At 35.2% G+C, this 16474-nt stretch overlaps 1 protein-coding gene across 1 annotated transcript in view; it reads left to right on the top strand.

Moving 5' to 3' along the window:
* The window catches only part of LOC133527521 (cell adhesion molecule Dscam2), a 232005-nt gene that overhangs the window by 47536 nt on the left and 167995 nt on the right, over positions 1-16474 (top strand). Inside the window, exon 2 of the mRNA XM_061864567.1 lies at positions 12056-12102. Coding sequence (XP_061720551.1) covers positions 12056-12102 — 47 coding nt within the window. The remainder of the gene's footprint in view (positions 1-12055; positions 12103-16474) is intronic.

Below are 16474 nucleotides of genomic sequence, written 5' to 3'. Positions count from 1 at the left end.
CCCATCAGGTAAATGAATCCCGTTTTTATCCGTATATACTTTTATTCATTATTGACAGTTCAAAACAAGGGTGAAAAATTGTCAGACCCATGTTGTAGGTAATGTAGGTTGGTAAATAAATATCAAATATTCCTGCAAACATCAGTCGCTGTGGCAGCGATGTTTGGTGACTGACAACAAGCCTGTACCGAGTTAGAAAAGTTTAAAGCCGGATTCCATTTTATAACGGAAAGTAAATAGAGAAATGGAGCTAAAATGTGTATTCTATTTTGTTTAAGTTTGTTGGTATGTCTATTTGAGTGACAGATGAATTGTAAATGTAGACTTCGTCATCATCATCATCATCGCCACTGCAGCCAAAAATCCTCATAATACATCTGAGGGACGTACACTGCTATTGTTAAGCTATTTAGATAAAGTGAACAATCATCTATCAGTTATCTTCCAAATATTTACTCTGGACTGGAAGTTGAAAATTACCCCCTTTTTAGGGCTCCGTAGCCAAATGGCAAAAAACGAAACCCTTATGGATTCGTCATGTCTGTCTGTCCGTCACAGCCACTTTTTTCCGAAACTATAAGAACTATACTGTTGAAACTTGGTAAGTATTTTGTGAACCGCATTAAGATTTTCACACAAAAATAGAAAAAAAAAAACAATATTTTTTGGGGGCTCCCCATACTTAGAACTGAAACTGAATAGTTTGCGCGAGAGACACTTCTAAAGTGGTAAAATGTGTCCCCCCCCCGTAACTTCTAAAATAACAGAATGAAAAATCTAACAAAAATAAATGATATACATTGCCATGCAAACTTCCACCGAAAATCTGGCTTAGTGAGTAGTGACCCTGCCTATTAAGCCGATGGTCCTGGGTTCAAATCCTGGTAAGGGCATTTATTTGTGTGATGAACACGAATATTTGTTCCTGAGTCACGGGTATTTTTTATGTATTTAAATATTTATATATTATATATATCGTTGCCTAAGTACCTACAACACAAGCCTTATTGTGCTTACTGTGGGACTTAGTCAATTTGTGTGATAATTTCCTATTATATTAATTTATTATTTATAACCTTTTAACCGCTTATAATTTTTTAGCATGCTTGTGTCGCCGCCGCGACGGTACAAAGTTATACGATGGTTAGTCTTATTTATCAGACTGCGGCGAAATAAGCTGAATATTGTATGGCTTATATATCAGACTACGGCGGTTAAAAGGTTAATAATTAGAGTCATACAAAGTTATAACTCTAATTAAATAAATACTCAAAATATTGCCTATCCTAATACCTACTATGTATCGCATTAGCCGTTTTGATGCTAACTATAAAAATAAATGTACGTGAATTATAACAGTGAGGACTCTTATAATACTAGTAATCAAAAACGGGATTATAAAATATGGGCCGTAAAAATAATTGTTATCGTCCTAGACAGCGGTGTTTAATGCGGCCATTACACGCACTTGTTGCCGACTGATTTATTAACGAATTCTCAAGTTTGCCAACACTTTGTTATCGCCACTGTATTACCGTTTAAATCACCCTGAATTATAAATACAGTCGGCATAATGTCTACGCCACATTAGAGCATAATGTCAGGTTGATCAAACTTAATTAATAGTAGTACTTTGCATGCCTACTTATAGGTATATTGAAGGTGTTAAGCTGTATCTTGACAATAGCATTGCAATAAAGTAGGCAATCATTTAAATGAAATTTGACACACTCTGTATACATACAATTTATAGCGTTAAAATATAAAATAAGGCTTAATTTATAGTTTAATATAGTGTAATATGTAAGTTTTCTGGCCTAGTACTATATATTGTTCAATAAATAAATAAGGTACGTTGGGGTAAGATTGATCGAATTGTTGATGAGATGATCGCATCGGAACCACCATGTTAAACAAAATATAAAGTTTTATGTTGAAAAAATGTATATTAAGCGTTAAGATCCTCAAATCTACTTCAAACTGATACGGAAGCCCCCGTGAAAGGATTTATAATGAGTTCCGTCATTCAATTGATTTCTTTCAGAACTGATGGTCACCCTTCTTTTAATTAACGAAACCATTTATCTTTCGAGCCCGCCGGGCCTGGACTCCCGGTTAAGGCACCTATAAAACTGCTGAAGAATGGAGCTTTATGAGATTATACGACTGGAAATGGTCATGAAAATAGCATTAGGTAAAGAACTGTTAACCACTCATGCTTACTAGTTTACTTAGAGGAAGATAATGTACACTATGGACGGTTTTACCCTTGGACGCCATTGATCAGTTAAATCTGGCGGCAATAAGTGTATCAGTGTTGTGCATAAAAAAATACGGATGTTTAGTTGCGTGTAGGTTTTTTTTATCTCCAGAATTATAAGACTTTTCTTTATAGATACATATATGATTTGATAAAAACCGACTATCACTTTATTGATACAAGACGGTTTAATTTGCCTCACAGAATAAAATGAAACATATTATTCCTATTACGAATTTCGATGCAGTGGAGTTCGTGTAGTTTTACTTAAATATTTGTTTATTCTAATAAATTTTAGACATGTAGATCAAACGACTCAGTAATGAGCACCATAATAGTTATGTTTAATCTAGTTTATTTTGATCGTATAATAAAATTGCATGACACTTTCATTTTTAAAAACTTTTATTGTTGAAAAAATTTTTTTTTTTAAACGTTGTCCAAATTATGTTGTCCTCTCCCACAGCAAGTTTAGTTCTGCATGCATAGACTCGAAGCAAAATTTTCAGTACATTGGCGGAGCCGTGTTGCTTTCCTTGCCCATAGTGGGCCCTTTCTACATCCGTTATATGCCTACCCGAAAAAGTAAAAAGTAGTAAAAAGTAGTCACCTTTTTCTTTCAGTATACAAATGGTACTTAAGTATTTATTGTATTTTCATTTAATTATTGTAGAATACCATACCATACTACATAATAAAATTAAGCTATATTATTAATTATCATTACATTAGTGATTTTTCGAAATAATATGCATCGGGGCTCGTAAATACATAAATATTATACTTAACAATTTCCTTTCTATTTCAGAGCCCTTCCACTCTCGTCTATTGTAAAGGGAAAAAATGAATGAGGATGATGTTTTATGTTATTATTATATGTAATTAATATAAGTTAATATATACTTGTAATTGAGGCACTATATCTTATTAGGGTTACTTGTAAGGATAGTTGCAAAGTGATAATAAATAAAATAAAATAACAAAAATGATATCATTTTCACACAGTCACCAAGATTCAGAAATAGAGAGATTATCGAACCCTTTTTCAAAACGTGCGCGAAAACCGGCCTAGGATTACCAAATCGCCATTTGAAACACACTGTCGTTTCGCCGCACTCGGCTCTGTTGTAAGTCTGTAATTTATAGGTAGGGGATATGGAATCCTGATATTGTACAAGGGTCGCTCCTCGACGATTTGATCTGTGACGGACGAGATGGCTCCATTTACTTCTCGTTTGATTCTATTATTGCTTTTCCTATATGATGAAGGGTCAGGACCAGTGGTTTATGGGTGATGAATATTTTAGTGTCTGAAAGCACTTATGTCACTAGAATAAATGGTAAGTCTTTTTGGGCAAAGGGATTTAAGCGTCCGTCCTATTAAAAAACAGAACTATCATCTATTTATTGCCATCTTTGACACTCTGGTTTCTGTGCCGTCTTATTTGTTTTGAGTAGGGGAATAATCTCTTGTAACATTTATTTTATTGTACATCTTATTTATAGTCAGAACTTTCCTCCAACAACAAGAACAGTATATGGGTAGTTTATTTACCCTATCTTCTTCTTTTCATGATATACCTCAAAATCTCTTTTGGGGTATGGGACTGGAATCATATTCTTCAACTTATCCCTACCGTGCCCCTGCCCTACCCTATCACTACACCTTATAAAACAAAATCCCCCGCCGCGTCTGTCCGTGTGTATGTATGTTCGCGATAAACTCAAAAACTAACGAACGGTTTTCACCAGTCAACACAGTGATTCTTGAGTCTTGAGGAAGGTTTAGGTGTATAATTTGTTTGTGTAGCTCGTGCAAAGCTGGCAAGTCGCTACAGACGGGTAGCTAGTACATATATAAAATAAATCAGTTTAAAACGGTTTACTTTTAAAATTAAGTATTTTTAAGCATAGCAGGACTATAATATTTTGTTAAAGGTTGTCCGAATCCATTATCTCCCAAGCCAAATTATGTTATGTAATAATACTGGAACTAAACCATTGTGCTTCTGTTCTAATAATTGGTATAGGGACCGTGCGCGTTGGAGGGTCTGCCATCTTGTGGCCTGAAACGGAACCATAAGCATGCACATGTACACGTCACGTGTTTTCTGGTGCATAGTAGGTTCTGCCATTTTGTGGGCTACATCGGAACAAAAAACATCACATTTACGCCTCGCGCCAAAAATCTGACGGCTCCTGTGCTGCCTCCTACAGTTCATGCACGCTCCCTATTGCACTTAATGTATTGTAATTAGAAACCTGCAATATTTATAATTGACAAATATCTACCTACTGGAAATTTGGTTTTTAATTTCGCTCTACATATGTTCGCAAAAATTCCAACTACGAGTAAGCTTGCGTCATGTATAGTCCTAATTATAATTTCCAGCTGATGAATTTTCGCCCGCAACCCAAACCTCTTTAGAGGCACTTGATGACATGTTCGACCCGACATTCGAACCTTTCTGACAAATTGCTTACTCTCTAATAACTTAACTTCAGATATAGTTTATTTGTATGTCAGTGAAGTGAAATAAGTATCCATTTCCAATTGATTTGTATAAGTCTAATCAATTGTATATTGGTTTTCTATATTATTCAGCAAATATAAATAACATGAACTAGAAGAAGCAATCTCTTCCGGAATTTTTTTGAGAGAGAAATGTAAAAGAGTTTTACGGATGGGTATTTACATATAATTAATATAATTTAGGTTAGGATCCTGAGAACGTATTATGGACAAAATTTAACAAAACTATTATAGTATATATGTATAGATTATATAGTATTAGAAAAATACTGTATTTTATCATTTTATGATACAAAATATACAATTATTAGCCCTTGTATGTAGCCATTGTTTTACAGACTTCAATTACAATTGTAAAACAGCTCGCTATTGCTGATTTACGATGTAATCGTAGCACGCACCATCAACAGAAGCAGTCGAAATCCGGCACCCGACGAGCGGAATGCTTTTTGCAGGCTACGTATTACAGGCGTAATGCCGTAATTCAGGCCGTCAGGTGCAGCCGCTGCCAACCTCGAGCGATGAACCCATTTGAGAACCAACCAGCCACTCGGCTAAGACCCTGCCGTAGCCCTCAAGAGCCAACTAACTAGAGGAATTTCTCAACGAATCTGACGCGTAAGTAGGTCTCACGCTCTCGTGAGCAAATGGAATGTTTGCTGCCAACACTTAAGAATATTGATATTACACCTACTTTAATATTCCAGTTTGGAAAGCTTTTAAGGCTGTTTAGTGAGTGACAGCCGGGCTAAGGAAATTTTCGATATAAAACTTACCTAATGTACCTACGAATTTCGCGATACTTCGAAGTAAATATATAATTGCAGGAATGTTCAACTCGCTGAACTGAAACGCTTTTATTTCTATACCAGCGTTCAAATATAAAGTCCCCTCTGGTGGTATGCAAAGTTTTATGCTTTTGCCTGATAACTTGGCCGTCGTATTCGAGTTTATTTTGTTCTGAAATTAATTCTCTTAGCTGTTAATAGTAATGGAATAATTAGCTTTACACTTTATTTATGCACAGGTTCTATTAATAGGGTAAGTAATGAAACGTATATGTACTTATGGTATATTCCATAGAACATATAAACTCTAATAGTATAATATTTAAAAGTATAACATTCACTAAGAATAACGATTATAACGAATAACAACGAAAATTATAATTTCATAATCAATAATACCCTGTAAGTATACTATCATTTACGATAGAATTCATGTAATATAATGTTGAATTAATATAACTTTAAAAATATATAACAAACATTACCAATAATAATCTAAAAAAGTAATATACTAATAAACGCCTTACAATTCTCCAAAAAAATTAGTCAGTTCAATTAGCTCGCAGTTCACCTAACACGCACCTCCTCGCTTCGCTCGTCGTCGCACCTATCTATACTCCTGTCAAACAACACTCTTCCGTGACAGTATCTACACGCTCTGCTGCTTTATATTCAAATATTATTTAAAATGTTATTCGACATTTTGATATGTATACTAAATGTAGATTATTTCAAACGGAATTATTTCTTATGCTCGTTAGGCGAAACAATGATATATTTGATGTATGTTATATCATTATGAGCTTATACTTTTTGAAAATAGACAATTCGTACATTATACTTAACGTTATTATACGTTATGAACGTTTGTAAAGTAAAATTATACCAAAAGTGCGTATACGTTTCATGACGCACCCCTATTAATATTGTGATGAAATATTATATTTATTTAAGATTTATTTATACTTTATTGCACATAAAATATTAAGTACAAATGGTGGACTTAATGCCTTAAGGCATTCTCTACCAGTCAACCACTGGGTCAAAAAGAGACTTTTGTTAGGTGCTGGCTTTGTATTTGAGAATAAGATATCACTACCTACTATTTACAAATTAAATACCTACTAATTAATATAATATAATGAAATCATAAACTTAAACATATACTTTGTATAATATACTTACATAAGTATCTACATATAGACACAGAAATTTCATAGAGAATAATAAATAAATATAAATATTATAGGACATTATAACACAAATTGACTAAGTCCCACAGTAAGCTCAATAAGGCTTGTGTTGAGGGTACTTAGACAACGATATATATAATATATAAATACTTATATAAACACTTAAATACATAGAAAACACCCATGACTTAGGAACAAATATCTATGCTCATCATACCGATAAATGCCCTAACCAGGATTTGAACGCGGGACCATCGGCTTCGTAGGCAGGGTCACTACCCACTAGGCCAAACTGGTCGTCAATAATAAGCATACTTATTAATTAATTTTTACGACTACCTTAAATTTGCTTGCTACCTCGTCTTCGGAAATTATCTATAAACTCTATGGTATTCTTTAAAATAAATAGGAATTACACTCGCGTGCAAAGAAACGGAATTACTTCACATGTTTGGCTTCCCCGCCCAAAAAGTTTTTCAATTTTTATGCAATCCTGAAGAAAATGGTATCAAATGAAAGCTAACAAAAAACCTATTAAAAATTCCAAATTTTAATTTGTTTAAGGTTTGAACACTGAAAATAGACCTGTTTTTTTAAGAATATATGAAAAACGCTTCGAATATTGTACACATTTTCATTAAAGTATTTTCTTGATACAATATTTTTTTAATGAGTAAATTGTGTTACCATCACAGCTATTTTTAAACATGTCAAGAGGTTTTTCATCAATTTTATCAAGTTCCTTAGATATTTCTGTGGTATTTCTTCAGCACGGCCGCGTTCAGGATTTCGATGTTGATTTACTTTCGATTTAACTAGCCGACAGTTTAAAAAACTTTAAAGGAGGTTTTGAGAAACTAAGAGCTTTAATCCAACATCAGTAAATGATCACGACTGATGCATATCAGGGAGAAAAGACCACTTCATCTTCAGAACCGCCCTTAAAATACGTCACCTTACAGGAATCTCAGTCCAGCTACAGCTTCGGCAGGTGCAAAAAGTGAATACCAATGAGTGGAAAGTTATAAGAAGACTTTAAAAAAGCTACCTGACTCCAAAAAATCTTGCTACCAGGTCCAAATTGCAGCGAAGGTGCACAACACGATGGATATTTTATGAAACACGCAAGGATCAGAATGTTTCCGATTGGACCTCAATTCTCTTATTTGGCGAGTACTGCCTGTTTTTAGCAGCCTGACAGCGGCAAGGTTCTGCGGTCCTTACGCTTATTTTTATGACTTGTGGTTCCTCCAGGTGCAGAACAATGGTGCTTATCATAACACAAGGATCATCTGGACCTATCTTGCTGAAGTTGGAATATCCGCTATCCTGGACTAGCCAGCTCTTATCTTGGACGTCATTCCCATTTAAAACGTGTGGGCCTGTCAAAAAAGGAAGGTTCGGAAGTAGTATCCTGCACCAGCCAGCATCGAGGACTTAAAAGCAGGTTTGCTGAAGGAATGAGACGTCATACCACAAAATAATCTAAGGAAATGCATGAAGTCGATGAGAAACCAATTTACATGTGTAAAAAGGTCTGGGGACCACCAATTACTGATTTTCCATAAAATATTTGGAAAAGAAGATGATTTTTTTAATTAAAAATTAATATAATTTTTCCAAGCGTTTTCTGTATATTCTTAGAAAATAGAGCTTTTTTCAGTGGTCAAACCTAAAAACAAATAAAAGTGCATATATTTCAATAAGTTATATTATTTAGCTTTCATTTGATACCATTTAAGCATGAAAATTTAAAAGTTATTGACGATCAAGCCAAACATGTGAAGTGAATATAAGGGAGTCAATACATTCTATGACTCTTCTCTTTCCGTACAGACTCTATGATGTGTTATTTACTTATTCCAGATCACAATCTTCTGTGTACCAAAAAACATAAGTTTTACATGTCAACGATATAAAGACAATTAAACTTAAATTAATTATCGCAAAGTTAAATTAACACGTACTTCACCTGACTTTGCTAACCAATCGTTTAATACTTGCTTAACTGAGGCAATAAATAAGAGACTATCAAGATCGAAGTCATTGGAAACTCAGGTGAAGCTGGGGTGGGATAAGTAAATACAGCGTGACCCTTGTCAAAGACGCGAACTTTGACAAATGTCCTGGGCTCAAGGGAGAATTAAACTTTTAATCCATTAATACTGGTCTGATAGTTACAGCTCCTGTTTGAATTGAAGTAGCATAGTGGCAGTTTGGAGAACTTCTATGTGCTCACTTAATTGTTTTTCGGGTAAATAAATGCACTTATGGTCTAAGATACGTTGTAAGGAATATCTACCGTCATCTGATCTTTATTTGTGAGAAACAAATAGGTTGCCTAGTTAAATTGCGTAGGGACAGATTTATATACTTTTTTTTATTATTGAATCGTACCTATATTATATCAAATGAAAGCTTATTTTATACATGTATATTAATCTAACTGTAATAGGTTGCCTTATTAAAAAGTTGGTCCCGTCCATGGTTGCCTAGATTTTAGATAAAAATCGGTTAATCAAGGAAACCATGGACTGGACCAACTTTTTAATAAGGTAAGGCAACCTATTACAGTCAAGTTATATATTTTTAAAAATCTGTCCATACCTACGCAATTTTACTAGGCAACCTATTTGCAATGTGTTATTGTAAATATAATGTATCATTTTTTTCTTATCACAAATAACTAACACATGAGGGTAGATATTCTTTATAACATATCTTCTACTGTTATAATTTTGTGCAATAATATAAAAAAACATTACCAAATTAAAATGGAGCTGGGCGGGACATGTTGCCAGGCAGAGTGATGGCAGGTGGGCCAAAATGCTAACGGAATGGATACCGCTTTCAGACGAAAGGAGTGCCTGGCGTCCGTTAGCTCGTTGGGTGGACGACATTCGGAAGACTGCGGGTCACTTCTGGATGAGATTGAAAAAAAAAACCGCGAATATATGTCTAAAACGCACTTCAAAAATTTGTAATAATTGATGCACAAAAAATATGAAAATGACTTCTAAAACACTCAATTTTATTTTTTGAGGGATTACTTTTGCTAAGGCTTACAAGAAATTAAAATTAGAAAAACATAATATCCGCGGTACCGAGCACGCACATCCATCTCGTTCACGCTTACGCCCAGTTAGAGTGAGAGAAGAACACGAATGTACGGGACCTTAAGCGCAAGTAATCTAAATTGTATTTTTTTTTCTTATTTAATACATGTTAATTATAAGATGTAATGTTTTCAAAAGATGTGTCCTGCTGAGTTTCTTGCCGGTCCATATTGGGATACCCTCCTCCAATTGAGGCGATTTAATCTTCTCGGGTCAGAGGTGTAGGGTTAGAGCCGGTGTAGCTTTATTTGACCTTCATAAGCGCATTGTAATATGCCTACTTGAATAATAAACTATCTTTATCTTTATACGAATATTTTGTGGCTAAGCGTAAAATAACTCGGTATCGAGTAAAGCTCATCATCCAGATTTTAATGATTAAACAGCGACAGGTGCCTGACGCAAAAATAATCAATTAAATCGCTGCGTTCGTCATTACATTCTCCCAGTCCTCGACTCAGTCCCAATAGTTGTCGAAACCCAATTTAACCGGTTGAAAAAACTTTTCCCTTCCTCGTAATCCGCTGAGTCGGCCAGGCCTAATTATATTTATATTATTATATTTATTTATTAAATACAATGTAAGTTTACAGTGTCAGACCAATTCACTTACATGCTAGGAAAACATAAATTATCAAGAATAATAAATTAATAAAGCTTACTAGGATGTTTGGTACTTAGACTATTGTGAGTTCGCTTTCATAATGATTCCACTCTTATCGCGAGGTCTACAGCTCAAAGTAGTTCACTAGTAGGTTTCGTTCTAATGATGTTCCTATCCTGATAAAGTCCAATTGTTCGTGTGGGATGTTTCTGTCTCAATTTATTATCTTAACACTTCAGAACAAATATCTCGTCTGCTTTTTTGAATCGACCTTCTTGCCTCCAAACTATTTTCTATTAAAAAATATATGAAGATTATGAAGCAGAATATTAATAAAGTGCACTTTAAATAAACCTGGGGTCTTAATTGAAAATAAACGGCTTTTGCACGTTTTATTTACCGAGAACTCTGAAAGCTTAAGTTATCTCAACACTTAACCTTTCCCAACGCATCATTGACCGCAGGCCGGGTCATTGCTTTTAGTCAAATTAACTGGGGCCAAGAGGAGGCACTGAGAACTAAAGAAACTTGGGTCTGATATTTTAATCATCAGGGTAATGTTGACTTCAATTTTTATTAACAGCGCACTTAGTTACTTTATTATATTATTCTGATACCTAATGAGAGATTACTCGTATACTTTAAACTGAAACGGGACATACGGGCCTATTCGTACGTAAACTGACATAAGAATGATATTTAAATTGTGTTATTTGGTTATTGTGCAGTTAGTTCGCACTTGTCCGTACAGTTATTGGCGCGGGCGAAACGAACGATAAATAATAACATGATTCTGATTTGAGTGTACTTTCGGATCGACCTGTTTATCTTAAAATATAAACGTACTTCCTTATTCTTACGGAAATTACATTTCTGTCTTGCTCTTGAGGAAAATGTGTCAGCATATAAACTTATAGAGATGCCTTTCTATTTTCCCTTTAGACATTAATGCCCAGGTTCAATTTCAAGAACAAGTAGTAACTATTAAAGGAGCCGCACTCCAGCGTCGCTCTTTATCTACTACTTACTGAATAGTAAAACTATTATGAACCCAGTAAAACACTTTTAATGCATTTACCTGCACATTGCGTTGATTTTTTCGAACATTAAATACCTAAGTATTAGATTTCCAACATTTTTAATAATTGTACCTACACTTGCTGCTTTCAGCAAACCCAGTTACGTAAAAATACAAATCAACCAAATTTGTGCAACAAAAAACTAACTTTAGTACTTATTATATTTAAAATTGATTAGAAATATGCCTGAGGCATAGCATACATTTGAATTCCTAATATTGTTGACCTAAACGCTAATAACATAATTTTTTATTCTTGTCTCGTATGATATCACATAATGGTGTTTGATAGTTGAATATTCTTCCTCCGCTTCATGAAACGTTTGTCCACTTTATGTTAGAATCAATTATATATCAGTCTTCAATAACCGTTTAAAATAATATAATATTGTGTGTAGCTCGGTTTGAAAATCTACTCCACAACCCACCATTCGCTGCAGTAAAAGTTGGAAGAAGTTCTAAAATGAAATTTGTTTGTTACAGGGCACTGAAGATGAAGATCTGCACGTACTTGCTACTCAGCTTCTTGGGTAAGTCATTTTCTAAGTTATTGGTTTTTAGATTTTTATCTGAGAAAAATAATTTAAGTTTCCAATTTTCAACGCACGTTTAGGACAATTGCAGTTAGTTTATGATATTTTCTTAAAGTATGAGTTTTCCCAACACTTAGCCACGTTTTCTCGTTTTTGGTGTGAACTACATAATTATACTTATTTCGAGTTTTGTATTGAGCTAAATATTTACGAGTAGAAATTGCAAGGGCGCCGGAACGTATTTATAATTTTCAGCTACCTTGCAAACCGTCACACAATTGACCCGTCACCCGAACCCTTCGCAAACATCTTGTTATCGATTTTATATTTTGCATTCACAAACCAGCAAAGTTACGCGACGACGTATCTCAAAGTCGAAGTGTCAAAGTGAATTTCGTTTCTAACTGAGCGTGGGGTGTCCCGGGGGCTCGGTAAATCTGCGGACACAGATCTTTTGAGTAAAACGAGAGACGTGCCCGCCGAACTGAGATACATTGCTCGCCGTCCTCTTAGACAGATGGCGAGAATCTAGGTCACAATGATATTACCAGATCAGTCTAAGTGGTATCTATTGCTTTGAAGCTTTGAGTAAGTTTTGAGTTCCTTAATAAATGTATATTTCTATAATTCGTAATTTTCGTTACACATAAATTCTTAGAATGTTGTTTTATTATATTTTTCAATGTTCCAGTGTATGAACAGAGTTAAGTTGCACAGCTGAGTAGGTACTTATAAAATTTCCCGTAATCTCTACATCAAAACAAAAAAGTTGGAAAATACAGTTGTACTAACTCGAAATAGCAAGTTACGCTCGCCGTTCGCCGACTTCACAGTTGAAATAACTTAGCACGCCAAAGGGTGCGCAAAGTTCCCTTGTCTGCCTTATCGCGCAATGTTCTGAGGTTGGCAAACTTGTCTTTTATATCATTTCAAACAATGTGATTTTAGTGAGCGTTCATTTTGGTTTGTTTTCCAAAACTTGTCTCAAACAAAAATAAGCTTCAAAGAATATTCTGGTCTGTAGTTTAAAGTCCGACTTTGTTGGTTTATACATAACAATGTACTTATTACCCAACAGCGCAACACAAACGCGGGCAATGTTTTTATCTGTCTATGTATGTATGAACACTATGCACATGTTGTTCCAATCCATCTAGAGAACAAATACGTGGGCCAATTTTGTTGATTCTTAAGTCTATTTTATTTGTCTTAATTGTCCGAATTTCACTAAAGACATGAAAGTAAAAATAAACACCTATGGAAAAAATCAGACGCCATATTGTAAAAAAAAAATAGATATACTTGTCCAATGTGGTATCATTTTGCTTTGGGATTTAAAAATTATCTTTAGTTTTTACTTGTCGTTTTTAATTTCAATGACCACTTAGGATCTATAACAATTTAAGATGACGCATCGTTAAACAATAAAATCTAAAAATGCAGCGCTTGCTTGCTGAAATCCGTGCTCAATGCTCATCCCGATACTTCGCGCGTAGTGAATTTGCACTAGCTTATTCTATAAGGTCAGTCATATGCGGCAAAACGGGTTTTATCATTTAACACATAGAGTGCCGGGAACCCCGGCGGACTCAGCGGGTTCTCTGTTCATAGTCGCTTTCCTCTACAAAGCGGAAAAATGCTGGGATCGGCTTCGAGCGTAGTGAGCGTATCGAAAAATCACAATTACAGAATTGAAGTGTGTGTTTAGACTAATCTACATGGAAAATTGTGAATATGAATGGCCCATAGGAATAGGAGAGGAGGTCCCATTTGACTGTAGAATGAAAATGTATGTTTAAAAAACAATTACGATTATGATTACGATTTTCTCTTTTTTTATACTACGTCGGCGACAAACAAGCATACGGCCCGCCTGATGGTAAGCAGTCTCCGTAGCCATTGTACGCCTGCAACTCCAGAGGAGTTACATGCGCGTTGCCGACCCTAGCCCCCCCCCCTCGTTGAGCTCTGGCAATCTTACTCACCGGCAGGAATACAACACTCATTACCATACCTATATGCTCCTGGCCCGCGGTCTATTAGTACCAAAATATTTTTTGTTCACAATTTGTGATAAATCTCAAATAATTAAGCATCACATTCACGAGTATATGGACTTTCAAAATTCATGTTCAGTGAGTGTTGCCAACCTCACGTCTCGGCTAGCAACGTCGGTCGCGCGTAAAATACCCGCCAAAGTTGCAGCCTGTCAACTGGGCTGCCATCTGCATGCGAACTAACTTGGTCTACTTGAACAAGTTTAGCGTTTAATTTATGCTGTTTAGATTGTTAAGACGAGATATTATTAGGTGCATAGCAATTGAAATGTACCTTACCTCTATACAATCATATAGTTGAATTTGCCATAAACTATCCTTACGCTTTATTTTCATGTAAATAACAATGTTATAATTTATAATAAAGAAACAAATTTGGCTTTTCTTGTAAAAAAAACCCTTCTTCCTAGCGTTGTCCCGGCATAGTGCCAAGGCTCATGGGCGCCTGGGGTTCTCTTGACAACTAATCCCAAGATTTGGCGTAGGCACTAGTTTTTACGAAAGCGACTGCCATCTGACCTTCCAACCCAGAGGGTAAAACTAGGCCTTATCGCTAGGCCACCAGCGCTTCTAAAAAAACATCTTGTAAAAAAAACCACCCAGATAAAATTAATAATATCTTTAGATAAAAGGTACGTGTTGCAATGCAATTTTTTTTTTATAGATAAGTACTTTACACGTAAAAGGTAATTAATTCCCTGCGATAGTAAAGTTTGCTACGAAAAAGACCAAGAAAGTGACTACTAAAACATGGTCGAAACATTACATATTTTGTTTTTAAAATACCGTGGTATTTTATACCGAGAAGCGCTGTGTTCACGCTGCATTTTCCGATGCTTTTATTAAAGCATAGTTAGCACATCATCATGGAATTTAAAATAAATAGGTATATGTACTCATTTAACCGCTAAATTATAGATTGGAAGCCGTCTAATGTTAATTCATACTCGCTTACGTAATGTGACAGTTCCATAAAGCGAATGAACAATATAATATATAATTGGATCTGTACCAAAGCTTATGAACTCGTTATTGATTTTCGTCGTGTCAGAAGCATATACTTCTATTTGACAATATAATATATATGTAGGTAATAATATTATTTTCTCAACCATTCAATGAAATATTTGGACGTAGTTAAAGGAAAAGGATTCAATCCACAGCGAGATGAGCAAAAGTTATGGAGGTTTAAAGTTAGAAATGGTATTCCTCATTACTGATTCACTTTTCCCATAATACTTATTTGGATGAAACATGAGTTTTGACGTGTTTTAAGATTCTGTACATAAACGATTTAGTTGAATGTCGTATTTCTTGAGATATTTAACTAAATGTGGGGTTGGATCCATTTTGAGAAAATACTTTTTCCATGTAACCTTTTTCATTTTAAATAGGCAATAAGGATTCATCGTAATAAATTGGAAAAAAACGAGAAAATCACCAAGAAAAGATAAAAAACTTTATTAAAAAACAATGTAATAGCTTATCAAAGTATTGAGTATTAACGAAATTGAGATCACTTCTTTTTAGCGATAATAAAAGCCTCGTATAATCACTAATCGTTTACATAAAAAATCAGTCTGAATGTTATACACGAGATATGTATTTTAATCTGTATCTATATTAGGTACTATGCATTCTACTTCAGGATCTTCAGTTTCAAAGTCAACAGGCCCTGCATAGCCTTCTATCTCTTCTTCAAACATGGAATTCCCTCGAAGGGAATAGTAAAACGGTAGGCAGTCCCTTGGGATAAGATCGAACATCGATCTTAAATCATCCAACTTTGCTTGAGGTATTTCCTTTCCATTAGGCCACAATACCACCACACCACCACTAGAACCAAGATGATAGTATACCAGACTTGCGTTCTCAGTATACTCTTGTACGGAGCAGAAACCTGGACGACGTATGCAAAACAGGAGCGACGGCTCAACACTTTTCACATGCGCTGTCTACGCAATATTTTAGGCATAACTTGGCAGGACAAAGTGACAAATTAGAGGGTTCTTGAAAAAGCGCAGCTGCCCAGTCTTGCCGCTCTTCTCAAACAGAGACGCTTGCGGTGGCTGGGACATGTGCACCGGATGGAATCCTCTAGAATACCTCGACGTGTCTTGCTTGGTGCAGTTGCGTATGCTAAAAGGAACGTTGGAAGACCGATGCTGCGCTTTAAAGACTGTGTAAAGCGAGACATGTCAGCATTTGAAATCGACCACCATGCTTGGGAAACTTTAGCTGAAGACCGTGATGGATGGCGCAAGCGTGTTGTGGAGGGGAGAAAGCTATGATTATTTTAAGATTATTATTAT

The sequence above is a fragment of the Cydia pomonella genome, chromosome 18 (assembly GCF_033807575.1).
Source record: "Cydia pomonella isolate Wapato2018A chromosome 18, ilCydPomo1, whole genome shotgun sequence".
Taxonomy (NCBI): Eukaryota; Metazoa; Arthropoda; class Insecta; order Lepidoptera; family Tortricidae; genus Cydia; species Cydia pomonella.
Note: the sequence above shows the minus strand (reverse complement) of the source record. Positions and strands in the feature narration are given on the sequence as shown.